This window comes from Mirounga leonina, unplaced genomic scaffold (assembly GCF_011800145.1).
Source record: "Mirounga leonina isolate KUSES-001 unplaced genomic scaffold, KU_Mleo_1.0 Mir_166, whole genome shotgun sequence".
In the NCBI taxonomy this organism is placed as follows: domain Eukaryota; kingdom Metazoa; phylum Chordata; class Mammalia; order Carnivora; family Phocidae; genus Mirounga; species Mirounga leonina.
The window spans coordinates 15,285,426-15,312,540 of NW_023270418.1; the positions used below are offsets into that span (position 1 = coordinate 15,285,426).

The 27,115-nt window shown below is 53.6% G+C and overlaps 1 protein-coding gene across 6 annotated transcripts in view; it reads left to right on the forward strand.

Annotated features, from left to right (window-relative positions):
• The window catches only part of PRR5L (proline rich 5 like), a 71,430-nt gene extending 45,881 nt beyond the window's left edge, over positions 1-25,549 (forward strand). For 4 of the 6 annotated variants that reach the window (XM_035012584.1, XM_035012587.1, XM_035012586.1 and 1 more), the window contains exons 5-8: positions 1,855-2,007; positions 9,757-9,897; positions 14,764-14,890; positions 23,391-25,549. In XM_035012584.1, coding sequence (XP_034868475.1) covers positions 1,855-2,007; positions 9,757-9,897; positions 14,764-14,890; positions 23,391-23,785 — 816 coding nt within the window. In that variant the 3' untranslated portion in view covers positions 23,786-25,549. Of the gene's footprint in view, positions 1-1,854; positions 2,008-6,623; positions 6,716-9,756; positions 9,898-14,763; positions 14,891-23,390 lie in introns of all 6 variants that reach the window. The other 2 variants (XM_035012588.1, XM_035012589.1) reach the window with 2 other exon arrangements.
• The last annotated feature ends 1,566 nt before the right edge of the window (positions 25,550-27,115 follow it).

A 27,115-nucleotide genomic window follows, 5' to 3' on the forward strand; every position in this document is an offset into this window, starting at 1 on the left:
TGGATTTGAGGTTCCATCTTGAAACTAAACAGTGGCCGACCACTTTTTGAAGTTAGGTCATATCTTGTGAGGTTTTTTTTTTTTTTAAGGTTTTATTTATTTATTTGCGAGAGAGAAAGCATGAGCAGGAGGAAAGGGTAGAGGGAGAAGCAGACTCCCCGCTGAGCAGGGAGCCCGATGCAGGGCTCGATCCCAGGACCCTGGGATCATGACCTGAGCTGAAGGTAGACGCTTAACGACTGAGCCACCCAGGCGCCCCTATCTTGTGAGTTTTTTTTTTTTTTTAAACATTTTATTTATTTGAGAGAGAGAGAATGAGAGACAGAGAGCATGAGAGGGGGGAGGGTCAGAGGGAGAAGCAGACTCCCTGCCGAGCAGGGAGCCTGATGCGGGACTCGATCCCGGGACTCCAGGATCACGACCTGAGCCGAAGGCAGTCGCTTAACCAACTGAGCCACCCAGGCGCCCTCTTGTGAGTTTTAATAGGTTCTGTGAAATTTGGTTCATCTGTATGTGTCACAGAAATGTGGTAGTTCTTTTGTTAAAATATTTTAATATATTTGATGTAGGCTCATTTGTTACAGACTCTCTCTACCTCCCACTCCTTTTGTGAAGATAGATGAGAGAGCAGCTATGATCATCACTGCCCATCGCCACTGAGTACTAAGGACATAAAATACCATGTGTGTGTGTGTATTTACAATGACTAATTCTTACATGAACTCTATGATATTGCTGGTATGGTCCATTTTACAGATGAGGAACTCAAGAATCAGGGAAAGTAAGGCCAAGATCACACAGCTTGAATGTGGCCGAGCTGGGACTTGAACCCGTCTGATACCCAAGTTTTTTCCACTCTGCTGTGCATGCTCTTACCATCGTTGCAACAGGGTTGTAGGGTTTTGTAAAGGAGGATACTAAGCAATGCCTTAGGGTTTTTGTGTAGGATACATATCCCCATGGGCCCCCTACCCCATAAGCACAGGCCTTTGATAATCTGATATTGTGAGGCGAGGTGGAGGGGCAACAGCACGTCCTTGCTCTTGGAGCTTCTGTGACCTCTGGAGAGGCTGCGCTGCTTCTTAGGGGACCCGCTGTGGCCCTTCAAGGAAGGAAGGGGTCTGGGTGGGAAGACTTGCTGGAAGGCAGCAAAGCGGAGCGGAGAGAACATGGCTTCTGGCTGCAGGAAGACCTGCCTTGTCTCCTGTAGGCAGTGTCTTCCCTGACCATCGGTCAAGTAAGGGTAGTGGCACCAGCCGGAGGGGACTATCGGGAGGGTTGGAATTAGGTGAAATGAAGGAAATAAAGCCTCTGACACACACAGAACACTCAACAGTTGTTAGGTGCAATTGCAAAAGGACTTCGCCTTTTTCTCTCTTTCCACAACTTTCCACACACACGCTCACTGACGGACACATACCCACGGCTTCTTAGAGTTTTACGCATAGTCTCTTGCACGTTAGCATGAGAAACCCTAAATTTATCTTTTTTAAAAAAATACTATTTCTGCCTAATTTCCCATTACCTCAGTGCTCCCTCTTCTGAGTTTAGATTAAGGGCTTGAAGGACATTGCGTGTCAACCCTAGGCCTGCCATAGGAGCCAGCCAAGAGTGAGGCATGCCTCCTTCTGCTTGAAGGGATGGGATGGCGGTTGGGTTTGGCTCTTGTCTCCCTCTTTTGCTGACTTCTCCCCAAGCCTGATCCTCCAAGAGGACAAAAGTCTCCTCAGACTTGGAGGCATGACTAGCCTACAAGTGCCTAGAACCCCGCTCCCTCAGCCATGGGAAGTGGAAGAAGGTTTTGTCACTCTCTGAAGTGGCCCAACCCTTGTGTTCTTTGTTCTCTCTTGACAGAACCAGCTTCTTGCAAAAGGCCTGTTGTTTGTGGAGGAGAAGATTAAGCTGTGTGAAGGCAAGTACAAGGCGGGCTCGTACAGCGGGCTCTGTGACTCAGCCTCTGATGTTTGGACAGCTGACGTGCTTCTGTCCAAAAGTGGCAGACTCCAAGTGAGTGAGTCACCCCGCCCGTTTCTCCTCCAGCCAGGCGGCAGCACTTCCCTTGGAGCGTGGTGGTGCGTGTCAGATCTGTATTTTGAGAAGTCAGGTAGAATCGGGGTGGTCTTCTCAGAGACCTTGTGGAGGGTTCTCGCAGGATGCGTGCTGGCGGTCTCCTGGGAAGGGATCAGTTATACTACAGATCCTGTCATGCCGTTCTCTCGGGTCTGATCCAGGCTATTCCTAATTGGCCTTTTTCGTATTTCTCGAGGTCCTATATGACAGGAGTGCTCTACCCATTTGGCGGACGTTATACTAAGCAGGTACCTGCTGAGTGAGATATGATTTGATAGGCAAAGGAAGATTTCCTGACCTTAAAATGTTTTAGAGCCCATGGGACAGGATGGAAAGGCACCAAATGGAGATGGGACCAAGGCAAGAATTGGCCAACCCCATGACTCTACCAGGGGCTACTCCCAGCTGCCACCAAGGTGGATCCTGATCTTAGCTTACCACCTATTGCTTGGGTGACTTCTGGCACGTTTCTAGTTTCTTGGTTTTTTTTTTTTCCCCCCTATCATTTTTAAAATGATACGAGTTTAAAAGGGAGTATAGGGAGCGTAATTGGCGTAGCACCGTTATCCGGTCACAGACTGATTCCTTCTTTTTTTTTTTCTCTACTCTAGTTTAGAAACTTCTACCTGGAGGTCAAATTTACTACTACAGATTTACTACTAGACACAGACATGGCAGGCAGGAGAGCGTGCCTTCCCCCGCACCCCCCCCCCCCCCCCCCGGAAAGAAACCCTTGGCCGGTGTCGTATAAAGACGAAATAGGAGACAAATGAGAACTGGTGCTGGAAGGGCTGGTACCTGGCGCACAGTAAGAGCTCGGCAGCCCTTTGGAGGAATAGAGGCTAGAAACTAACTTCTGTATATCTGAGAGCTGACTGAGCCTGTAACCTTGTTTTCCCTCAGTACAACTGTATTCAGGCTTTTTTAACCTTATAAATGCCCCCTAGCCTAAGGCCTTATTTATTTTTATTTTTTGAGAGCGAGCGCGCGTGCGTGCATGCAAGCAGGAAGGAGGGGCAGAGGGAGAGGGAGAGAGAGAATCCTAAGCAGGCTCCACGCCCAGTGCCAAGCTTGATGCGGGGCTTGATCTCACAACCCCGAGATCATGACCTGAGCTGAAATCAAGAGTCAGACACTCAACCCACGGAGCCACCCAGGCGCCCCCCAGGGCCTTATTTTTGAGTGAACTGGCTTTGACAAGAGGTTTGTGCCCCTTTTGCATGTTGGGGTCAGGCTACTACACAAGCGTGGAAGGTGACAGTCTCAGAAAGGGAGGGAAGAGAAGCACGGTCTGTGACCATGGTATTTGCCTGGAAGTCATCTGGGGAGTTATCACAAGCTCCTGGAAACATGGAAAACCAGCTTCATGAACAAGATACCGAGCAAAACCAGAGATTTAAGTGCTTTCAAGGGGAGGTTCAGTGCCTCTCATTCGAGTGACCCTCGACATAAATACTCTGGAGTGAAAGCTCAGGAATGGAGCTACGCTAACCCGGGCAAACGAAGGTCCTCCGAGGTTCTCTGCTCAGCCCCCAAAGTGCGCTACGGGGCACCGGACCGGGTGTTCTCCCTGGGGTCCACTCTCGTCCTGGTGTCTGAGCGGCCCTTCTGCTCAGCAAAGGGGCCCGTGGAAAACCTGTAAGGGCCTTTCCTGTCTTCCAGACATCCCCACTTTTTATGTTATGTAGTACAGCTCCAAGAGAGATTTTATTTGGCTAAAAGGATCCTCTTGCTCTAACACGTAGCTCGGGAGCCACAGACAGGATCCATCCTTTCACCGAAAGGACCTCAGTGTTTATGCACGGGCACCCCGCCTCCCGGCCGCAGACCCAGCCCCCACAGCTCTTACCCAGGTGCTGCTCTTCTGCGGGCAGGATCGGTCATGATAATTCCAGTAATTTCCCAGAGCTTTAGCCACCTTGACCCCGAGGAGCTTCTCATTCCCCTTCTATAGACATGCGGCGATCTAAATTCCCGTGGCATATTAAGAGGACAATTTCTGTAGGGTGTTCATCTAGACCCTTCCATCCAGCTGCCCTTCATCTTGGCAGGGAGTGAAGTCCTCTGGGCTGTTTTCTGAAGGTGAAGTCACGTCCCTGTAACTCTCTCTTCCCCGGGGCTCCCCTGCTTTGTTAGCCTGTGTCTGTCTGATGTTCTCCTCTGAACGCTTTCCAAAACATCCATTACTCTGTGAAGTGTGAAGCCAGCAATTAGACACAGGTTCCCAGGAGAGGTGCCTTCCCGCTGCCGGGTCGAAGGATTACCTCATGTGCTGACGAGCGTTCCATTGGCGGCGGAGGGGAATAAGCACTGACCTGCACGAGTCTCCTTCCTTTCTTCCATGTCGGGAAGGCCTCTGCTTGTCTTCCTCATGGAAGGCTTAGGATACAGGCCATCAGTAAAGGAGCTGGAAGAGCCCTTCTGTGAAGGACATTATCCAGCTGCTGGGGTCACCTTGGTTTTGGGTACCAGGATGAGAGCTAACGTTTCAGATTTTCCTTCTGACCTCCCTGGCTCCTCCCTGCCGTGAACTAGCATAGCCTGCATTTGAAAAGACTTGTACATTCAGACATTGATTGGTGGTCAACTATGTACCAGGTGCTTTGCTAGGTGCTGGGGACACAGTGGTGAACAAAGCCATCCTAGGATTCCCAGGCCCTCGTGGAGCTCACAGCCACTGGTGGAGATAGATATTAATCAAATCATCATCAAATATAAAACTGTAATTGCAACAGGTATTAAGGCTACAATCCGTAGAAGCGGTGTTTGACCAGTGGGGAGACTTTGCTATAGAGGTGGTGCTGGAGCTAAAACTAGAAGGACAGACAGATATAAGTTAGGCAGAGAGAGGGGAAAGAACAGTCTAGGCAAAGGGACTAGCACATGCAAAAGCCCTGTGGTGTGAAGGATCATGGTGAACATGAGGGGCTGAGGTAAAATCCACATAGTTGGGGCCCAAAGGTTGAAGGGAAAGGTCAAGTTCAAGGGTAAGGTTACAGAAAAAGGAAACAGACTCCCCCCCCCCCCCCCCCCCCCCCCACCGCCGGCAACCAGAGTGCCTATATTGTGGAGGTTTTCTTGATCTAAGAGCAAAGGAAAATGTTGGAGCTAATTATTAAGTCCTGTTCTGTCCTGTCCCATATTTGGATTAAACGGTAACTTCCTTCCACTCACCAGCCTTAGCATCTGTGAAAACCTGCACACTTGATACTTGCCATTCATTCACTCAAAGATTTCTAAAAATGGATTTATTGATCTGTCTGGCCTCATGCTAAGCACTAGAAATAATAACGGTGAGCAGGACAGACAGGGCTTACGTGCTTACTCCCGTTCTAGTGGAGGAGACAAGAGAAGTCAGTAAGTGATTCCAGCCGAGTGTAATTAGCACTCCGGGAGGGAAATGAGAGGGTGCTGTGGATTTGCATTTTCCCCTAGTGTGTTTCTCTCTGACCTTTCAAAATCTGCACGTCTTCGGCCCTGCTCGCTGCTCGTTACGTCCGTGCTCTGCTCTCTCTCTCGCAGCCACTGCTTTTATTGTCCATTAAATTAATAGGCAGAAGATGCTAAATGAATCTTTCAAGATCTGCTCAGTGAACTGGCAGTGTTTTGCCAGACGTATCTCTCAGTGTGTAATCTTGGCTGACCCAGTTTCTCTGCCTCAGATGAGCAAAGACAGTACTCAGTCAGTTGTGTCACCTAGGTCATTAACATGCAGGCACCGTGGGGGTCCCTCCCTGCCCGTGCCCGCCTTCCTGCAGGTGCAGAGTTCCTGGCACAGCCTTCCGGTGGCATTGGGTGCCCCATGTACAGGCAGCCTGGGGTCAGCCTTCTGGGTCCCAGGGGTGAGAGTAGGCACAGCATGAGGAGGTGGGTCCTGTGTTTTGCAGGTGACCACTGCAGAGCATGCTGTCCACCTCCCACCCGCCACCCGGCCTCTGGTTATTGCAAACCAGTGGGGGTGGAAGTGACAGTCTCTAGGCCCTTCTTTCCCCCTCCCTGTACTGACAGCTCGAATCCAGAATGAAACAAAAACAAAACAAAAAAGCAGTGTTGTCATGATTAGAAAATCAAAACAATAACTGTGCATGTGATCCTCCCAGATTAAATCTGTCAAGAGCATGGGTTCTGGAATTCCAGCTCTGCCTTCTAGCTGTGTGACGTTGAGCTAGACCCTCAGCCTCTCTGAGCCTGTAAAATGAGGTCATAGAGTTTACTCATGACACGGTCTGTAGATAAGTAGTTTAACACAGTGCCTGAGAATGTTGTAACCATTCTTGTGATGGCACCCATTGTCATGTCATTTCCAAACTTCAGCTCCTGTTTCTGGAGTGGGGGATAGAAGGCATATTTGCCTATTTTTGATTAAGTCTTCCCATCCAATCGCACATTGACTTGTAGTAATGCCTCCGAGAGCAAACGTAGGTCATGAGCTTCTTCCCCTGTCCCCCTGTCCCCATGCTGCATTTGACCTGGGACTGTCTCTAGCCTCTCCTGCAAGTAATGACAAATTCTTTTCTTTCTTCCTCCCCTCCCATCTTCTCGTCCTTGTGTAGGTGAAAATCGCATTGAGGTTCTGGCTGAAGTGTGGGACCACTTCTTCACTGAGACTCTCCCCACCCTGCAGGCAATATTTTATCCAGTTCAGGTCAGTCTCACTGAGGAACGACCTCCTGCCGGCCTCGGCACTCTGTCTCCTTCCTTGGCCTTTGGCCAGCTGGGACCTCCTGGTGAAGGGGGGAGAGGCAGGACATTGGGTGCGAGTTGGCTAAGGACCATAGCGCTCTTTGGAGGGCTCTCTGGTCTATGTTTAGCATCTAACCTCAAGCCAAGAGAGAGTGCCTGCATAACTAGCAATTTGTAGGCTCTTGTCACCCTCTTGGTTTTGAGTATTCCTATATATTCTTGGCGTGGTTTGTTTCTCCCGTTTTCAGAAGTAGAGAAGATGGGGCAGGGAGACTTTTGTTTCCTCTTTTTCTTCCCCCTCCCTTTCTTGGAAGCCCGAATTTAAAGCAAGATTCCTGTTGTCCCAAATTGTGGGAAGGGAATCATGTCTCTTGCCTTCTGTGAGGGATGCCTGAAGACAAGTAGCCACGTGAGGGAGCAGAAAGAACACTGGACTCCATCAGTCAGTCGTTGGGCTTAGGCAAACTCATTTCACTTCTCTGAAATGTTTCATCTGCAAAATGTGGGCTTTCGAGCAAAAAATGAACAGCATCTCCTTAGTATTCTTATTCTGTGATCAGAGCTTATTCTAACACTTGAGTTGCTTTCCTTCTACCTTCCTGCAGAGGCTAATAGCAGGACTGGTCACTGCCAGGTCAGAATGGACACCCCTGCAGGCAGGTTGACCGTTAGATCTTCCTCGCCAAGATTCACATCTCCATCCTCCACTTACCCCATCCCCGCTCCGCCCACTGGGGTGAAGGCGCATATCTAATGGGGCTTTGTTGAAGTGCGGGTGTGGGGCCCAGCAATAGCACAGCCCTTAGCGATGCTGTGTGCCAGACACAAGGGCCCACAGGCTTTGTTTGCTCTGAATGGTGTTGTATGGGAACTTGGAATTCCTTTAAATACGTGTCAATACCTAAAAATTGGGAGGTTACGCCTACTGAGTCCATTTCCCATTTCTGGCCTGCCCCTCACAGTTCCAGTAGAAGCTCTGGCCTACAGCTCACTGCTCTCTTCATCCCATCCTTAGCCCCATCCTCTACCACCGTGAGAGGGTTTGCAGCATTTTTGGGGTCAGTTCAGCTCCCATACCCACAAACGTCTCCCCTCCCTGTAATGGTCACTCCTAGGCCAGCGCTGGGTCCTAAGAAGACAGACACGGGAGGTAGAGTTGCCAGAGTTAGCAAATAAAATTATAGAATGCTGGGTTAAATTTGAATTTCAGATAAACAATGAATAATGCAATATCTAGAACCATACTTCTACTAAAAAATTATTCACGTTCAACTGGACATTCTCTGTTTCATTTGGCAACCCTACTGGAGGGGCTGTGTAGACCTGGGTCTCTGTCTTAGGGCCCCGTGGGCATGGAATTCCAACGTGGGGGTGTCCAGATGGGTTAGAATGGGAGTGTGGCATCTGAGTGGGCATGGCCCTGGTACAGTCATCGGATGGCCAAGAAGGGCCCTCATTGGCATATATCCAGGCAGGAAACCAGTTGTGCGGGTCTGAGGATGTTACGCATTCTGCCTCTCTTGAAGAATTGCAAGCTCCGGTGATAGTTGATATTGCCCCAATCCACCCCCTTCCCCCCACACAGTTTCCCAAGTGCTGCTGCTGATCCAGGCACCCGACCTTGAGAAGCCCGGAGTTAGGGGTTCTCACGACCGGTAGTAACACGCCGAGGTGTCTGTCAGTCCAGCTCCGTCCACCTCAGAGCCCCCTGTCTGTATGGGTGTCTGTGTGAGCCCTACTTCCTCGGTGGACAGATGTGTTTTTGAGTACCTACTGTGTTCAAGGGGGCGGAAGCTTGCTTTCATTTTCCTACCTTAGAAGGCGAAAGGGACCTGGGAGATGAAATGAGGGCATAGCTAGCTACGAGGTCGGAGGTCATTGTGGACTGTAGCGTCTTGGAAAAGGCAAAGTTGGCGGAGGGGGGCCTGCTGCCACTGGAGTCAGGCCAGGAAGGCAGTCGAGGAAGGGGGTGGTTGACTCGAGCCTGGAAGGCACCTGTTGGCGGTTGTATGCATCTCTGGGGACTGGGAGGGGGGAGGGAGAGGGGCATGCGGAGATGGCAAAACCACTCTTGACTGCATTTCTGTGAAACCCTAAGGACGTCTAGGAAATGTAAAACTTCCTTAAGCCTTGGCAGACGTGAGGGATGAAAAGCGACATCCCGTTTGGCAGGTACCTTCATGATCTCTTTGGCTCCACCAAGAGCAGCCCGTTTTTGGTGTGTGTCATGTGTATACGTGCAAAGGAGAGTCTAGGAGAGAGGGCCTCCTTTCTCTTTCTGCTTTGGGAAACTTTGGGAGCCCTAAAATCAAATAGTTAAGGTTTGAGACCCAGCTCTACCCGGGGGATAGAACCGTAACTCTGGGCTCTAGGTGTTTCCTCTGTGAAGTAGGTTTAATAATAGTACCTGTCTCGAAGGGTGGGATTAATCGTGTTAGTTCCATCGAAAATATTGAGAGTCATGCCTAGCCCCTGGAGCTTAGTAAGTATAGCTCTTAGGATTAGGAGTTCCTTTCACCCTCCGCCCACACCGTGCATGGTCAGACTTGTCCCTGTGTTTTCCTTCTTGGCCTGGCGCGAGCTAGGTGCTCACATACTGAACAGGGTTGAGGAAGCAGCCTTGAAAGTGGGGGTGGGGGATGGGGGTCGGGGGTGTTGATCTTTTCTCTCATTTCCCCCCATCTTCCTCTCTCTTCTTCCTTCCTGACCACCCCCCCCCCCCCGCCCTCATGACAGCATGGCCCCCATTGATGTGTCTTGTATCATCTTGAGTCACTTAGGCAGGTTGAGTCACACCTTATCTTAAACGAAGCTTTCATTGGGAAGGACTAGGGCCAAGTCTTCGACTCTTTGGCAGCGCCCCTGCCCGCCCCGAGTCCTGCAGACACCTCGTCCTGTCCCATCCTGGTGTTCTGTCCACACTGGTTGTCCTGGACCCCGTGTGGCCGGCAGCATATCCAGCGGGCTCTCACCTCCCGGCCCTGCCCCCTCTCTCCTCTCCAGGGCCAGGAGCTGACCATCCGCCAGATCTCCCTGCTGGGCTTCCGCGACCTGGTCCTGCTGAAGGTGAAGCTGGGTGATTTGCTGCTGCTGGCCCAGTCCCAGCCACCCTCATCCATTGTCCAGATGTTGCTCATCCTGCAGGTGGGTGAGGCCCCACTGGAGACGTGGCCACCAGGCCGGGGGAGGAAGAGACCCTGTGGGACGGGGGAGGGACCAAACGACCTGAGCACCTTAGCTCAGCTAGTATGCTTCGGTGTCGTCGTTCCTATTCCTTAGCACGTTTGTTCATTTGCTGTACCTCCACCGAGCCCCTGCGAGGCCCCTGGCGCTGTGCTGCATGCTGGGATCCCAGTGGGGGGTGGGGGGGCGAGAGGCACAGTCCTGTCCTTCAGGGAGCGGACACCCTCCCTCCTCGCCTGGGAGCCTCAAGTAGCACGTGACGGCAAGAGCCTCCTGCGGGTGAGCTCGAGCCAGACCAGGAGCTCACTGGAAGGTTCCCGGGGCAGGAGGGCATCCTAAGAGACTACAACCAGAAGCGAGACCATGTCAGGCCCCAAAGCAGCCAGCCTGTCGCCACTTGCTGGTCTTTCCTTGTCTCTCTCTGATGCCGCCTCTGTTGGCCCTGCCCGCTGTCTCTTGGACTGGGTGTCTCTGTCTTTCCCCCTCCCTCTGCAGACTTGTGCTCAGTACTGTGGTTCACACCTGACCAAACCTGGCATCACGCACACAGCTCACGCGTTTCCACCAAGTGGTGACCCAGATGGTCGCCTCTTCATCTCCATTCCGAATCAACAGTAGGAAGACAAGCTAACACTACCAGTTCCTGGCTGTGTACCTGGTGCAGGCCGAGGACTTTATGTGGTGTTTTCTGAATCAGATCATCCAAATGACCACTTCGTGAAGTAGATAGTGTTGTTATTCCCATTTTCCAGGCAAAGAAATGGAAACCCAGGAAGTGTGTGTTTGTCCAAGGTCCCTCAGCAAGTGGTAGTAGGATTCAGAGCTGTGGACACTCAGGGGAAAGAGTTGGGTTGGCCTAGCCCCGGCTACACAACTCTCCTTTGCCAATCAGCCATGATCTTGGGTCAAGTACCATAAACATGGCCTCAGGGAGCCCAATCCTATGGATAGGGGTGCACAATTCCCATGAAACAGAGATGTGGCCAGGGACACCCCCAAAAGAGGGCTCCTGTGCCTCCACCTTTGTAATAAGTTCAGATCCCACAGCATCAGGTCTGAGCTGTTCCCCAAGGCAGCCGGTATCCTCCTTGCTCAGGCTGGCGGTGACCCCACTGCCCTCCAGCAGGCTTGGGGCCTTGGTCTCCCCCTCCCCCAGCTGCTGTTCTCTTCTGGCTCTCTGAGCTGGGCCATGCTTCTGGACCTTCTCCGCCTTTCCTGAAGTCTGAGAGGAGCAAGAGTTACCTAATAGGATAAGGGTGCTCTTCATTGGCTGGAAAACCAGGTCAGGTGTTTTTCGGGCAGGAAGGAGAAGGTTCGGAAAGTGTGGGGGGGGCTCATGTCTGAGAAGCATGAAGTAGAGCTTGCATCCCAAGTGAGGAGTCTAGAAAATGACCCCTTTGGGGTCCAGATGGGAAGACTGGGAAAGAAAAGTTGGGCTTTCTCCCTCTTATTTCCATTTATGATATTTTAAGGATGAGAGCTGATTCTTTTGTTGTTGGTGTTGTTTGTTTTTGTTCCTTGGAGGGAGAATTGGGGTGAGGGCCCCCGCCTGCTGATAGTAGCCCAGGAAGGCCTCTGTCTGTGCTAATGAAAAACATCCACCATGTTCCCACATTGGACAACCCAACAGCCATAGCAGAAGGCTGCCATCATCCCCTTGCCAGCCCCTGGGGGGTTAGCCTGCTTCCCTAGGAGACACTTCCTTCATCCTCTGTAGCCTCCAGCCCACGTTGCTCTCCATGGGCTTCCCGGTGATCTTAGGAGAATGGCCTGATCTGTACCCCGGCCTCCGGTCCTCCCACCTCCCCAGCCTCACCTGGAGCCTCCGGTCACACTGATCACCTTTGCCTCTCCCTGGGGCAGCAAGTCTTCGCACCTGGGTTCCCTTTGAGGAGAACACGGTCTCCTGGGACCCACAGCCCCCTTCCGGTCAAGGCAGGTCTGCCCACGTTCTCCTCCCTCTTGTACCTTCAGCACCCATTGCATGGTAGACGCGCGGTAGGTGTCAACTAAACATGTGCCCAGTGAGTGACGGCACAGCTAGCAAGAGCCTGAGTGGGACCAACCCCAGGTCTCTGGCCTCCAGTCCTCTGATGGTGATCATCGTGCAGGGATTTATTTCTTGGCAGAGGGAAAGAAGTACAGTCAGAGAAGCTCTGTGGTTGTGACAGATGGTTGGGAAGTTGAGCAAGGGAACAGTCCCTGTTGTCCTATTTTCGCAGAGGAGGTGGAGGTTCAGAAGAGTTGGCCAAGCAGCTTAAGGTCACATACTAATTTGTGAGAGAGTGGGTCTGTCACCCATTCCTCAGCCCTTGCTCTTTCTACCTGCCCAGCCAGCCTTGCTCAGGTAGCACGGCCTCCCTCCTGCAGCACCCCAGGGCCCTGGGAGAGATCGCAGAAGCTTCTGAGATGGTCCACTTTCATGCGGGCATTTGGCGCTGTTTCCTGGAGGGTCTCGTGGGGCGAGTTCTGGCCCATGTTCTTCCTTACTCTGGGAGCCGTAAAGCTGGGAATGTGACAGGGACGAATAGGGGTTTTGGGCCCATCCGCATCTATCTTCTTGAGTAGCAGGGCACAGCTGCTGGATCTCAATGCCCCTGGACCATGTCCACTGCAGGAAATCAGGACCCCCGTTAGAATTGCTCCCTTCTCCCGCCAGGCCCTCACTTGCCCCAGTGCCACGAGATCTGGGGCAGATTTCTCCGGGCCTGACTCTCCTACAGCGAAAAGAGCCATTCCTCAGGCCTTCGTGTCTCCCTTTTTTGGTGCTCTTCCAAAATGTCCCCGAACAAACCCCTCCCTCCCCGACATGTGCAAGGGACTCCAAGTTCCCTGTTCTGGGTTATATGCTTCTGTCCCCAGGCTGCCCCAGGGAGAGGCTGAGCCAGAGACTTTGACCATCACAGAGATCTGGTTCCTCCTGGCAGGTGCAGCCAGATCCTGAGATCATCCTGGGACAGTGCCTTCTGAGGGGCCCCCGTGCGGTCACCCAGGGTCCCGTGCCAAGCAGGGTCCTGTGCTTGGTTAATTCTCTCCTGTCGCTTAGTAATCTTTGAACAAGGGAACCCCGCCCACATTTTCATTTTGCCCTGAGCCTTGCAGGGCAAAGCCGGCAGCCAGGCTGAGGGCTGTCAGGTTGTCTGTCGGCCGCTGCCCTGGGAGAAACCCATCCAGCTTCAAAGCATGCGCATGTTACCCATTTTCACCCCACCTCTTGCCTCTTCTTTCTCTGTTGTCCCTCTCTGTTGAGTGGGGGGGAAGGCTTGGGGCGAGAAGGCAGACAAGAAATATCAAGGAGGAAAATATTGAATTAAAAAAAAAAAGTTTCCTTAGCTCTGAACACCAGTCGAGGTGGTTTTGGGGCTGAAACTGCCCTGCTCTGGAGGCCTGAGTGGTTTCCGGGGAGCCCGAGGAAGGCTCCCCTCTCCCTTCTGCAGCCTTGAGGATTCCCTTCCTGGCTGAAGCACCCCCAGGGCTTTCCCCCTTTATTTCCACTGCTAGATTGTCCAGTCCTTCAGCCCAGGTTGAGGACTAGGTATCAGAGCCCAGGGGGCAGGAAAAACCCTCCTGCCTTCCCCCCGGGCAGCCCTCACTGCGGTACTATGCCGTGGGTCGGAGGCCCACTCCTGTTCATTCTGCATGTCCTCCCCTCTGACCCCTTCCCAGCCCCAACCCCAAGTCTTCTGCCCCAGAACCCCCTTCCCCAGCCTCCTTTGTGTTTCCTTAAGCCAAACCCCTCCCTTCCACCACCCCCAGCCAGCCCTGTCTTTGTGGGGTGGCGTTGACAAGGGGCCAAGTCAGCTTGGGTACAGGGAGCCCCCGCTTCACCCAGCCATCCCCGGCCTGTGTGACGGGCCCTTCTCGCTTCCCTCCCCCACCGTGTTTTCCTCCAATCCCCCCAACTCCAGCACAGTGGGGAGTTTCTACTTTTTAAGTGAAGGTGATGTAACCTCTCTTCCGCTCTGAGAATTTGGTGGGACACCCTGTTGGGCTGAGCACAGCTCTGCGCCCCTGCAGCCCCTCAACAGAGCAAGGCTTCAAGTCCTTTCCAGCAAGAAATTGGATTCCCTAGGAGTCTGCTGGTCTTCTAGAGAACCTGGGTCACTTTTGGTCTCCCTTTTAAAGGTGTTTGAGCGTTGTCATTTGTGTTAGTTGGTGTTTGCTCAGGCTCAGCCCCGAGGATGCCTGTCATGTTGGGCTGTTGAACTAACTCTTCATCTTGGGGCGGAATGTATGTCTAGCTCCACAGTGACTCTCTCTTCTACTGTTCTGGATTTTTCCATATTCTGTCCCCCTTTCTTTTCTAGCCTCCTTAACAAGTGGCAGTAAGATGGGCTCAGAGCCGAAACAGCCTGCATTCCAGTCCTGAGTTACATGAGCCCTCTGGGTCTTAACTTTCTTATCTGTAGAAGGGGGATGATGAGGGCACCTGGCTCCTTGGGCTGTGGAGAGGCCCCCGTGCTTTGGTCCATGTAAAGTGCTTAGGGAAGTGCCTGCATGCCAAGTATGAAGCAGCCACTCTGAGGGTGGGCTGGGATTACTGTGGTTGGGACCCGTCAGACCTCAACCCTGGAGCTGGCGTGAGGACAGTCCCGCCTGCCCCGAGTGGCTGGGGCCCGACGGGAGAAGCCGCCGCGGGGCACAGTTCTGATCACTGTGACTGGGGCTTCTGGCCTCGGATTCCTTCATTCCAGCCACGAGGATGCTGTCGGCAGGTATCATGGCTCTGAATGTAGCGGGAGGGCCGGCGGGATTTGCTCGCTGAGTGCCAAGCTGGCCCTGGCCTCTTTTGACGGACCTTTGTCTCTCTTGGATGTTTATTTCCAGAGTGTTCACGAGCCCACAGGCCCCAGTGAGGGTTATTTGCAGCTGGAGGAACTGGTGAAGCAAGTGGTGTCTCCTTTCCTGGGCATCAGTGAGGACCGCGGCGTCTCGGGTCCCACGTCCATGTCAGGTAAGGGGCGAGGCTCTCAGGCTGCAGGGGCCTCGGGGAGAATGCTGCCCGTGATGTTTTCCTGAGCCTGGGTTGTGTAGCAAGCTCTTTGCTTCTCATGTGGGTCCCGGCTAATCTGTGCATGTTAATCACCCGTGCTTCCCGCTGGCCTGCGTTGGGGTAACCTCCCCGCTTGACGAGTCCTCCCCAGGGACTGATACTGCGCCTCTGTGGTCTTGCTTGTCTGATCTGCCTGACTAGTGGCTTTGATCTTTTCCGTGTTCCTGCAGTGTTCATTTTCCCGTATTGATAGCCAGAAACTGGGCCTGATTGCAACGCCCCCCACACACTTGAGTGGAAAAACCACCTGTGGTAGATTTTCCCTTGAAAGCAGCTTGAAATGGGAAGACAACTCGTTTGGTGTACGGCCAGACGAAATGGAGCTGCTGTTGTCCCCCCCTCGCCGGCCCCTCCTTGTCTGTAGGTACCGCCAGGGCCTGCACGCCAGGGAAAGGCGCTCCTGGACTGGGGACCAGTCCGGCTGGTGGCTCTAAAACTAGCATCAGTGTCAGGGTCTGCACTTGGCACCCCGGAGAATCTAGAGGTGAATTGCATCTGTTCCTTCTCTCCGTGAACCCGCAGTCCAGATGGGGAAATAGCCATATAATAGGCTTATCATAAGAGACATTCCTCAGTTACCTTTTGAAATGAGAGCCCCCCCAAATGCAGGAATGTCCCTATCTCCAGCAACCTTAATGGGACGCATATAGTGTATGGTCCGTGTAGAGTAGGTACTCAAAAACATATCTGTAGGTGGATGACAGTCAGTTGTACCCCAAGGGAGGGGTGACCAGCGCCTGTCCAGGGGTGCAAAGGCGGAAAGGGATTCCCTGAAATTGGAATCTTCTGCCCTGCTCTCCTTGCTCCAGTGGAATTGTAGCTGAGTGTCCAAGAAAAGGGCACAGTGTCCAGTGAGGTTCTGCCCCTTCCTGGGCCTCACTACTGCAGGAAAAGCAGGGCGGCTGGGAGGTTTCCTGGCCGCTTCATGTGTCTCTGGAGACACCGGCGTAGCCATGGCTGCCACACATCTGGGGTGCTGGCCCCAGCCCGCCTGCCGGGTCCTTCCCCCCCGCCCTTCCTTCCTGCCTCGCTCGCTCACTCACCCAGGAGCTGGTACAAGCCAGAGCGAGTAACAGTGCCTGCTGAAGGAAAACCGTCAGCTGTGAGCGGGGGGCCACGTTGCTCTGCCCTCCCTGGAGCCCGCCTTCTGGCTTCGGCCCAGCTCACGGGCTCGCCAGCTCCCCAAGCTTGGGCGGGACGATCCAGGCAGATGTCAGGACACAAGCAGGTGAGCTGGGCCGTGGCAGGGACCTGGCCATCGGCCGGGCCTAGAGCCGAGAGTAAGGATAGATTTGGAAGTTTGTTCAGGGAGTACTTACTCTAAGAGGCGATGCCTTTGGCTTTCCAATTAAGCTCAAAATAATACATACTTTTTGGCAAATTATAAAGTAAAGGCCTGAGATTTTCTTATACCAAGGACAAGCCTCGCCTCCAGGCTGTTGTCTCAGGAGGGGCAGAAAATGACTCTTTTTTTAAATAGTTTTTTTTTATTATTGTTATTATTATTATTCTTTCTTTTTTTTTTTTTTAAGATTTTATTTACTTATTTGAGACAGAGAGAATGAGAGAGAGAGCACATGAGAGGGGGGAGGGTCAGAGGCAGAAGCAGACCCCCCGCTGAGCAGGGAGCCCGATGCGGGACTCGATCCCAGGACTCCAGGATCATGACCTGAGCCGAAGGCAGTCTCCTAACCAACTGAGCCACCCAGGCGCCCCTATTATTATTATTATTATTATTATTATTATTATTATTATTTTAGCAAATGTGTCCTGAGGCCCCCCCAGGTACCTTGTGAGGTGAGGTGCTGCGGGGATACCCATGACTAAATGGACCCGTCTCTGCCCTGTGGTGCACACGGGCCAGTGAGGAAGTCACAGACAAGAGATCACAATGACTCATTAGTGTGCACAGACTCTGATTGGGGGAAGTGCATCAGCCATGGGGCCCACGGCAGGGGCCCTTCCCTCGGACTGGGAAATCAGGGGAGGCTCCCCGAAGGAAGTGATACCTGAGATGCGGAAGTGATACCTGAGATGCGTCCTGTAGGACGAATTTGAATTAGTCCCTGTTTGCTTCCCTGTTTGCTCAGCTATCCCAAACAAAGGGAAGGATCTTTGGGAGGGCTCTGGGGTAGGAGGAGGGGAACAGGAGGTTGGAGCCTTTGAGGAACTGAAAGACCTTCAGAGTTACAAAGTGGTTGGTGGCAAGGGAAGGCACAGGCCACAGACTACATCTTGGGCAGGCACTCTGCCGGGCGGGCTGAATACCCTACCACAGAGTGGGCACCACTGTACCCATTTCACAGGTGAGGCAAATGAGGATTAAGGTCACTCAGCTATTGGAGCTGGGATTTCAAAGCCCCAGGTTGGTTGCACCCTCACCCCAGCCTCCCCCTGTCAGTTTCCAGGTGATTGTGATTTTACTGAGGGGCAGTTGAGGAGGTGTTCTTCCCCCACATTCCTTAGCCCAACGGAGTTCCGGGGCCAGACATTTCACCCCAAACCTCTGCATACTAAACAGCTAAAATGGTCACAATGGAGCCCTTCCCTGTTGAGGACACCTCTTTGCCAGATAAAGTGAGGACTCTCTGGGCGTTAGTCTTCCCCCCAGTAGAACGGAGGCCATAACTTACGTCTGTCCCGCCTGAAGGAGAGGAGTATGGAGACCACCAACGGAAGTGTAAAGCCACAGGAGGGCTTTGCCATGGTCCACTCAGGGCCCACCCAGGGCTGGGAGTGGCCAAGGGCAGTGGGAGGGCTCATCTCGGAAGCCCGCACTTCTGCCTGTCCTGTTGCAGGTGCTGCCCAGACGCTTGTCTTCCTGGTACGGCCTGCTGAGGGGTGGCTGCTGTGCTGACCTCAGTCTCAGACTCAGGAAGAAACTTCCTGGGGGAGGTAACCAGAGCCAGAGAAGTGGTTTCTCCGGTGGGGGAGGCGCACCTGCCCAGGCCTGTCTGACCCCATGGGGATTCTTGGGAAGAGTCTCTTCCTCTGAGCCAGGCCGATGGGCTTGAGAAGTGAGCCTCACCCACTGACGTGCAAGGCTTGGGGGAGAGAGAGGAGTCTGAGGCTCGTGTTGGAGGACGGTGTACGATGGATGGCTCTGTTCCAGAGCAGTCACTTTCCTGGGGCGGTGGGGATGTGGAGGTGAGGAGGAAGAGTGAAAGCTTTAAAAAAAAAAAAGATTGGTCAGAGGCTGGGCCCACATCCTACCTTTCTAGTTCCCAAAGCTTCCAGACGGCTGCCCTGGCTGCTTCCAGGGCCCTCGGAGCAAACACGCAGAACATTCAGCATGCTGTGTTCTCCCACACAAAAGCCCTGGCCTCCCACAGATCTTCCTCCATTGTGTTTCCAGGGGGAGGGCCCTTTCCTCAAGATACTGTAACTTCTCCTCGTGACAAGTAGGCTTTCATGGGCTTTCAGGTGCCCGGGCCTGGAGAGAGACGCCCACAATGGGCTTGGTGTGCAGAGGTCACAATACCCACATTATGGCGGCCACTCCTGCGAGCCTGGGAGATCAAAGGCCTGGGAACCAAGTCCCCCACAAAGGGGCTGAGGACCGCCTCATCCAGGCTCTGCTTCTCTGGGGGTTTGAAAGGAGCTGCCATTGCTCACTCGGGTGCAAGGGGATGAATGCCAGAGCTCAGTGGGGCGCCTGGGGAGTGAGGAAGGAATAAAGGCCCCCTGGGCCCCACCCCGTGTGAAAGGCAGAAGGAGGCGGTCCGGAGGTGGGTGCTGGCCGTGGTGGCAGGACCCGGAGCCTCTCCCAGCTCAGAGGGCACCACTACAAGGAAAGGACCCATTTCAGCCCCCAGGAGGTGCCCACAGCTTAATCAGTCTCTTTAAGGGAGAGTTCCTTCTCTGAGTGGCAGGGCCTGGCTTTCCCTGGTACAAATAAGAAGGAGGCGGGGACGGTGGCGGGCAGCACCAGTGTGGGTAGCTGTCTCAGCTCCCAGCCCAGTATGTGGCCTGACCCCACTGGGGACGCAGCTGACGTGCTTGTCTGAGGTTGGCTCTGGAGTCTGGCGGGAGCTCATCGAGGGAACACTGTCTGCCGAGGGGACTCAACACAGCCCAGCGGCCCCTGTGGTCTCCGTTCTGCCCACACCCAGTCCTGGGAACCAGAACGTTCCACCCAGAAGGCAGAAGAGTCCTAGGCCGCTCCTGTGAGTCATGAGCAGGGAAGAGCCATCAGGAGAGAGGCAGTGCCGGCCACAGAAGGAACAGGGCCTTGAAACGACAAGGGCCTGGCTTCAGCTGTGTGGCCTGGAGTAAGTTACTTGATGTCTCTGAGCTGCAGAGGGCTGAGCACAGAGAAGGAAGAAGGGGCCCTGTCCGAGCCCAGGACCCAGGCAGAGCTGCTCCCTGCTGTGTTACGGGCCCCAGCTAGAGGGTGGCCTGGCCTCCTTGGAATCATTCCAGATGAAAAATTGTGCCTCTCCCTGGGAGCCCAGACCACATCCTGGCGCTTGCCGTGCTGGGTGGTCCTGCCTGATGATTTGTCAGTCTCCCCGTAGACTGTCAGCTCGTTGGGGGCAGGGAACACGTGGGGACCCTCGTACCCCAGGCCCTAGCACAGTTCTCGGCTCCGAGGGAGTGAATGAGTGAATGTCTGGGTTCCGTCTGTCAGTCGCTCTGGAACAGACCCCTCCGAAATGACTGCTCTTTAGGACTTTTCCTCCTGGCTCCCCAGCAGGTTCCTGCCTTCACCTCCACCCTGTCATTTGTTGACCTTGTCTTTTTTTAATTCCATTTTAGTTACCATACAGCGTTGTATTAGTTTCAGGTGTACAATAGAGTGATTCGGTAACTCCGTACTTGTTGACCTTGTTCTAACAGATCTTTGTGTGCAGGCTTCCCAAGGGGCAGAAGCGGGGGCTCCACCGTCAGCCCTCGGCTTGAATCCTGCTTCCATCCCTAACTGGCTGCAAGGTTAATTAGCATCTTGACTTCAGATTCCTTTTCTGCAAAATGGTCCGAAGACGAGCATGGCGGTGAAGCACCCCCTTTTTTGATAACAGTACCTCGCCCACAGTAGATGCTCAGCTAGTGATTGCTCCCAAGACCCTACCCCCCACCCCATACAGGCACACACGTACACGCACGTGCGCTGGGCTCGGGCCCCTGTAGGCGGGTCCCGTGACAGGTTCGCATTTCTCCCTCTCAGCAGTGACTGCAGTGTTTTGCAGGTCGCAGCTCAGAGTGTTTGTTGAAGGAGGAGACAGGTGTCGTGGGACCCCTCCCCACTGTGTTTCCAGCTCTCAGCAGCAGCTGAAGTGGCCTCTCTTGTTTTTGCTCCCTGTTAACCTCCCCAAGGACTTTGGGCCTCTGGGCTAACTCAGTGTGAGAGAGAGACAGATAATGGCAGGCACCCATCTGAAACACCTTTCCTGGCTCATTCTGCCGGGCTGGGGCCCCTGGAAATCATCGAACAGATCGTCATTTCCTCTAGAGATGCTGCGTGGGTCCACCGTCTATCCTCCAGGCCCTCAGCTTACCCTGTGTCCTGGGCCCAGCCTTAGCTCCAGCTCACTTCTCTTCCTGGGTCTGCGTGTGAGAAAGGCTCACCGAACCGTCTAGTCCAGTCTCCGGCCCAGCTGGTTGAGGGTTTGGGCCACAACAGATTTTGCAACTGCCAATCATAGGTGCTTGCTTCTAATGGCTAGCAGGAGACAAATGAATTGTTTTCAAGGGCATTATTTTTAAGGATGGTTCTTTAATGGGACCCCGGCTTCTTTGAACCCTTCTGGTGCCTCTGTCTTATAGTTATCGATTTTTGTGATCATAAAAGTAATACATGGTTATTGTAACACTGTGGGAACATTATAGAAACGTTGAGGGTATGAGCCCCCATTCTCCCGAGAGAACCTCGGCCAATGCTTGGCATGGATTCTTCCTTCTTGGTTGCTCCTTGCCATTTTGTCTCCTATTCGTTCTTCCCCAAAGAGAAGAGCCGCTGACCCAGCCCTCCTGGCCAATACCAGCCTCTTGTTCAGCACCTCCTGGGGGGTAGCATTTGCTGTTCATGGCGTCCGAGAGGAATGTGTCTTCCGAGGGCATCCGTGGAGCCCTGAGACAAAGTATTATGCAGTGGGGAAGGTCTGGGCACTGCTGTTCAGAGCCTAAGAGATTGGGCTGAGCCTCAGTCTTCCTCATCTGAACAATGGGAAGAGTGAGGAGAGCCCTGGTGTTTCAAAGGGAGATAGGGACTCAGCAGTGAGAAAATGGATGGGAACACTCAGGAAAATTCTACATATTATTCTTTGGTTTTGAGAAGTAATTATTATTACCTGTCAGCTCCCTTGGGGCTCAGAGCCAACAGACTTGGTGACTCAGTCCTAAGATTTCGGATTTTATCCTCTCGTCATTGGATGTGCATCTGTGCGTATATGTGGACCTATAAAACTGTCAAGTGACAGGAACCCCTGAGAGCCTTGCAGATGGACATGGCAGGTCTCACTGCAATGCCCATCTAGGAGCATGAGCTCTGGAAGTGATGACGGAGTGTGTCCGGGCCCTCCAGACTCACAGGAAGAGCCGAGAGTAAACTAAAGCAGAGTGGGCCATGTGTCCCCAAGGACAGTCTCTGAGCCGCATGGTTTGCTTTCCCTTTAGAAACTAGGTCTTCCCCTGGGATCCTGTCCATGTGCAGGAACACCACCCCTGTCATGCTTCTCCCCTCCTGCCCACTGCCTCCCCCTGCTGAGAAAGGGATGGGTTTCTTTTGGGGTCTTCAGGGTCTCAGGGACGTGGGAGCCGTGGAAAGTGGGGCCAGATGAGATGCGGTAGGCGGCTGGCCGGCTGGGAGAGGTATGCACTGGTAGAAAGAGGGATGTGTAACAGAACCCACTTGGTCCTCGGCCCTCCATTCTTGCTGGGGTCCTCCAGCCAGCTCATGATACAGATGCAGTGCCGATGTGGGGGAAGAGGTGTGGTGCCTCTTGAGGAGCAGGGGGAGGTAACCGGACCGAGACAGGGGATGTAGGCTTGTCGTGGCCCTGGCTTTCCTTACTTCTGGTCCCTCAGGCTCCAACCCTGCGTAGCTCCTGCCAGGTGCATCTTTCTGGAGCACAACCCCCAACCTGCCCCGTCCCCCCACGGCTTGTCTGATCACAGAAGGTTCCATCTGGCTTTCAAGGGCCCTCCTGCCTGTTTGTGCACGTCTCCACTGTTTCATGTCTTCCATGTTCCAGCCAGGCTGTGGCCGGATGGCGCACCTGGCTCAGCACCAGAAATGCTGTGTGTGTCCAGCATCTGGAATGATGCTGTCCCTCCCCCCAGCTCCAGTATACGTCCTCCCTGACACATGGATCCGCTTTTTCCTGCCTCGAAACCCCTTGTCCTTCCCTGGAGATACTCAGCCTATTCTAGTTCTGTGTGCTTCGTGTGGGGGTGTCTAGGAAGAGCAGGGTCTGCAGTGGGACCTCACTTCACTCCCAGCTGCACTGTGGCCTAGCTGTGTGCACGTAGGTCAATTATCACCGCTCTGATACTCCCGTTTTCTCATCTGTCAAGTGGGAGCTAATAGCATATCATGACTTAAGGTCAGTTTTTAGGAGGAGTCAAAAGATGATTGCATGTCAAGGCTTAGCGTAGTTTCTGGAATGTGCGGAGTGCTCAGGCAGCAGTGGTTTTCCAATAATTTGTGGCCAGGCCTCGTCTTCGGGGTCTGCCTCCACGGGGCCGTCTGCGGAGTCTTGCCCATCCCTTGATGGTGCCAAAGGCTGCTGGAATCGCATATGACTTGAACAGAACGCAGGTCACAGCCCCTTGATCTGGTGGGAGGGGCACTGTGGTCCCAGTCAGGATGATTTGGAGGATGTCCCACGGCCCTCGCTTTGGCAGCTGAGGTCCCCTAAGCTGGACTTAGGCTTGTATATGTGGGTATATGTGGACCTATAAAACTGTCAAGTGACAGGAACCCCTGAGAGCCTTGCAGATGGACATGGCAGGTCTCACTGCAATGCCCATCTAGGAGCATGAGCTCTGGAAGTGATGATGGAGTGTGTCCGGGCCCTCTGGAATGAGGGGCTAAGTCATCTCCTGTCACCGGGAAGGCCCCTACTTCCTGCTGAACAGAGCCAGAGCGTGTCTTCTAGAAGCTGGTCCAGCCAGTGCCCAGGCCTTTGGCGGAGACTGGTTGAAAGGAAATGTAGGGCAAATGCAGTGAAGCTCAGGCGGCAGCTGGGAAAGAGAACCTGACGCGCCCTGGGAAGCCCTCTGGGGCACCCCCGCTCTGTCCCCGCATGTCCACGCTTCAGGTTCCTCCCCTGCCTTTCGGCACGTCTGTACCTCAAGCTGTTCCTGGGCATGGAGCCACCACGTCCCTGTGGTCCCAAACACAGGAGCAGGTTTTGCCCCCCCTCCCCAGTGACAGTCTTTGCTGGTTTTTCTCTTGCAGCCAGACGCCACTCCAGGGGCCGGCCCAAGGTCGCGGGCCTGAGCTACGCCTGCCCGACCCCCGCCCTCAGCCGGCCCCTGAATGAGACGGCTCTGACCCCCCTGGCGGAGCAGGAGGGGGAGGCCTACCTGGAGAAGTGCGGCGGCGTCCGGCGGCACACGGTGGCCAACGCCCACTCGGACATCCAGCTGCTGGCGATGGCCACCATGATGCACTCGGGCCTGGGTGAGGAGCCTGGCGGGGAGGACGAGGGCCTGCTCCTGCCGCCCAGCTTCTCGCCACCGCACCGGCAATGCTCCAGCGAGCCCAACATCACCGACAGCCCCGATGCCCTGCAGCAGGGGGCCGCGGGCAGCCAGGGGGACTCCGAGCTGAACTGTGCTTCCCTCGGCTGAATGCCCACCCCCAGGACCTCCCAGCGTGAGCAGGCTCCATGCCCCGGGGCAGGGGCGGGCGGGGCGGAGCTCCCCAAGGGCTCCTCCTGGAGGCCTAGTCCAAGTGTCCTGGTTGTGAACCTCTCCGTTTTCGTGACTGTGACCCCCCTCTTGGCAGCCACACAGACCCGACTGCCTGATGCTCACTTTCTGCTTGCCTGACTCCGGATCCTCCTCTGCGGGCCCTGCCCCCAGATCAGTGCTGTCGACGCTCCCGACCATATCGCCCAGGGCCGCTGGCTTGAGGATAGCGGGAGGTCGGCTGAGCCACACACAAAGCCCACAGGGATGCACTGGCCTCCGGAGATCCCCTGTAGGTTCTTGTGATGCGGGGCTGCCAGGAGAAAAGAGGTGGTAGAGCGGTACCTCTCCCCCCCTGTTCTGGGTGGAGCAAAAGCAGGCAGCGGCCCCTGCCAAGCACGACGCTGGGAGCGTGCCTTCCTGTTTTACTTTCAGAATTCCTGGAAAAGAGTTGTCCCTCTGGTGGGTGAGGGTCATTCTGCTCAGTATCCAGATCCTACATGCCGCCTTTGACTTTTGGCCCCGGGGGGGCCACCCGGCTGGAGAAACGTCCTCTTTGATGAAGCCTCGGCACTCTCCTCTCTGGCCTCCTTCCAAGCTCAAGGAACTAACCTCCCTGGTGGAGTAGCTGGTGCCTTTGTTCCGCTCTCATTTCAGAAACTGACCATTTTCCTGTTATGGGTGCGGGGCCAGTGGATGCCAACCAAGTAGTCTGTTCCTGGATTTGACTTGAATTTTTTTAATGTGCATCGTTTCAAAAAAAAAAAATTGTTTGCAAATATTTGCACGTAGGTTCTTGCATTGCTCATTTCCAAGGGCGTGTGTCTTCAAACTAGAAAATAAACACCCCCCCTCCCCCCCCCACTTAGGAAAAGAGCCTGGAAGTGGTTCAGGGTGCAGGTGATCCGTGGTGGGCAGGGCTCATCAGCTGCAGAGAGCTGGAAGCAGCTGGATTTAAATCCAAAATGGCCTGTGTTTGTGAGCATCACGGTCCATAGCACTGAGTTAGGGAGGCTCCGTTTGCCTCAAGAGCAGAGGGTCATAGCAAATGCAATGTCTCAGTGCTTTAAAGTAGGGGAAGATGGGGGGAGATGTGGGCAGGACCTTTTGGAGAGAGGTTCGTTCCCTGTGATTAAAGAAGTGCCTGGAATTTCTAACATCTGAGCTCTCAAAATGCTGTTTGGGGCAGCAGGCTTTGGTACTGTGCTGAATCCTTAACACTGCTCCCTCTGGGTCTGGGCTTTTTATCCACCTAGAAGCCCTCTTCTCTTTGTATTTGCCTGTTGGCCCCACCAATAACAGCTCCAGAAAAAAGAGAAGGCTTTCCCGAGTCCTTCTGGTACCTTCTAGGTGTCCTGTTAGTCTTTGGAAACTGTTAACGAGACATGAGCCAGCTTGGCTTCCAATATGGCAGGAGGTGGCTGGGAGAGGACGAGGACAGTGTGAGCTGCCAGCAGGGAAGGCGGCCTTCTAAGCATATCTAAGCCTTGACGGCACATCCCTTCTGGGTGAAGAGCTGGAATATGACCAGAGTCATGCTTTGGATGGCTTGTACTTTTGGAAAGTTAGTTTAAAACGTCTCATTTTTATTCTTCTAAGAGAACGTGGAAAGAAATGTCCAAAGGAGACTTTCTGAGAATTTCAAACAAAAAATAAGGTCTGCGTATGTGTTGGATGAAGTCCACAAATTGACTAACGTGCATTAGCAATAGAACATCAGTAAGTAACAACAGGATGATTTATTTGACTGCTGGTGTCTGTGCTTACTGGCACTTGGGGCTAGTATTTATCGATCCAGGCGAAGTCATTAATCATGCTTGGGTATGCTTCTTTAGTTTCCAACGTTAATGATACACACGCTTGTAAATGCCTTGTCCTTATACTAAATGCCCCTGATGGGGCCAGCAACCATCGGTTAAACACGTGAGCGCTCAGGCTGAGAACGGGAGTGTCAGTGTAGACCCAGTGTACTTAATTGCTGACTGTGAGCCAGTTTACAACTTCACCTTTGATGTCTGTGCCTGATCCTGTGCCGTGGATATTTCAGACTGTACAGAAACACTTTTGTTGATGTTGATGGGCATTTTAGCCATCAGACCTGTCGCGAGAGCGACAGCGGTGGTGCTGGCAAGCACTTTTTCGCCCCTTTATGAGACGAAGCTAGGATCTTCTGGTGGCTGCGCTTTAATGACAGGAAGCTATCCCGACTCCAAGCTCTGGGTGAGCTCACAGACCAAAAACCTTTCATGTTGTCTGTTTCCAAAATAGATTCAATAAACATCATTTTGTACACGTCATCCTGTCCCCGTGCTGTGTGGCTTGACTGGATCTGCAAGCGCCGCAGTCCCCGGGCTCTTTATGCATCCTGTCCTCACGCTCTCTGCTGGCCTTCCCTGCCTCCACGTCCCTTTTCCTGTTGCCTCTGCTCCAGGATTCGGCAGCAGCCTTACCTTGGCCGGTGTCCCCCGGGTTTTGTTTGCCATCCTCAGCTGGACTGGCAGGTCATTTCCTGGACAAGCAGCCTGTCTGCAGAGCTTGAAAAACACTGAACACAGTCTGGGAAGGCCAGTCCTCTTCTAAAGCCAGCTTGGGCTCTTCCCGAGCGTTTGAGCCAGAGGGGACACTTACCGTGACTCCTCATGGACTCTCTCTTCATATACTCCCCTCCGATTCTGTTTGGCAGATGGAAACTTTAATCTATAATCTGCTACTCTCTGCATAGGTTTTCCTAGGACCACTGGAGCAGAGTTGACCTGAGATTGAAGGCTTATTAGTAAGAGCATTCAACGCGGTGTGACCCAAGCTGATTGGGAATCCTGGGGGATGCAAAGCGGGGCATGTCCATTCGTGTTGAGCCTTCTGAAGCCATAAGGTGGGAGAGAGCTGTGCTTCGGCGGATTTCACCTCATCGGTGCACTGTCACATCGACTCCTACATCTGCTCAGCTATTCACTGAGTATGTGTGGAGCTGCCATCGCGTTGCAGGCCCTTCTAGTGCTGGGGATGCAGCAATGGACAGCCAGGCAAGGGGCCTGCCTGCTCTCCTGGAGACCATCCAACGGGGGAAGGCTGGTGATCAAGTCAACAGATACATTTCAAATAATGACCAACACTGGGAGACATCAAATGACAAAATGCAGTGGCTGGGGGAGAGGAGAGGGCGGCCCTGGGTCGGGTGGCTAGAGAAGTTCTGCAGTTGACTCGAGCCAGCCTTACGATCGGCTTCTGTTGCCTGTCCCTGCCATCCCAAGTGACCACAGATGGTAATGG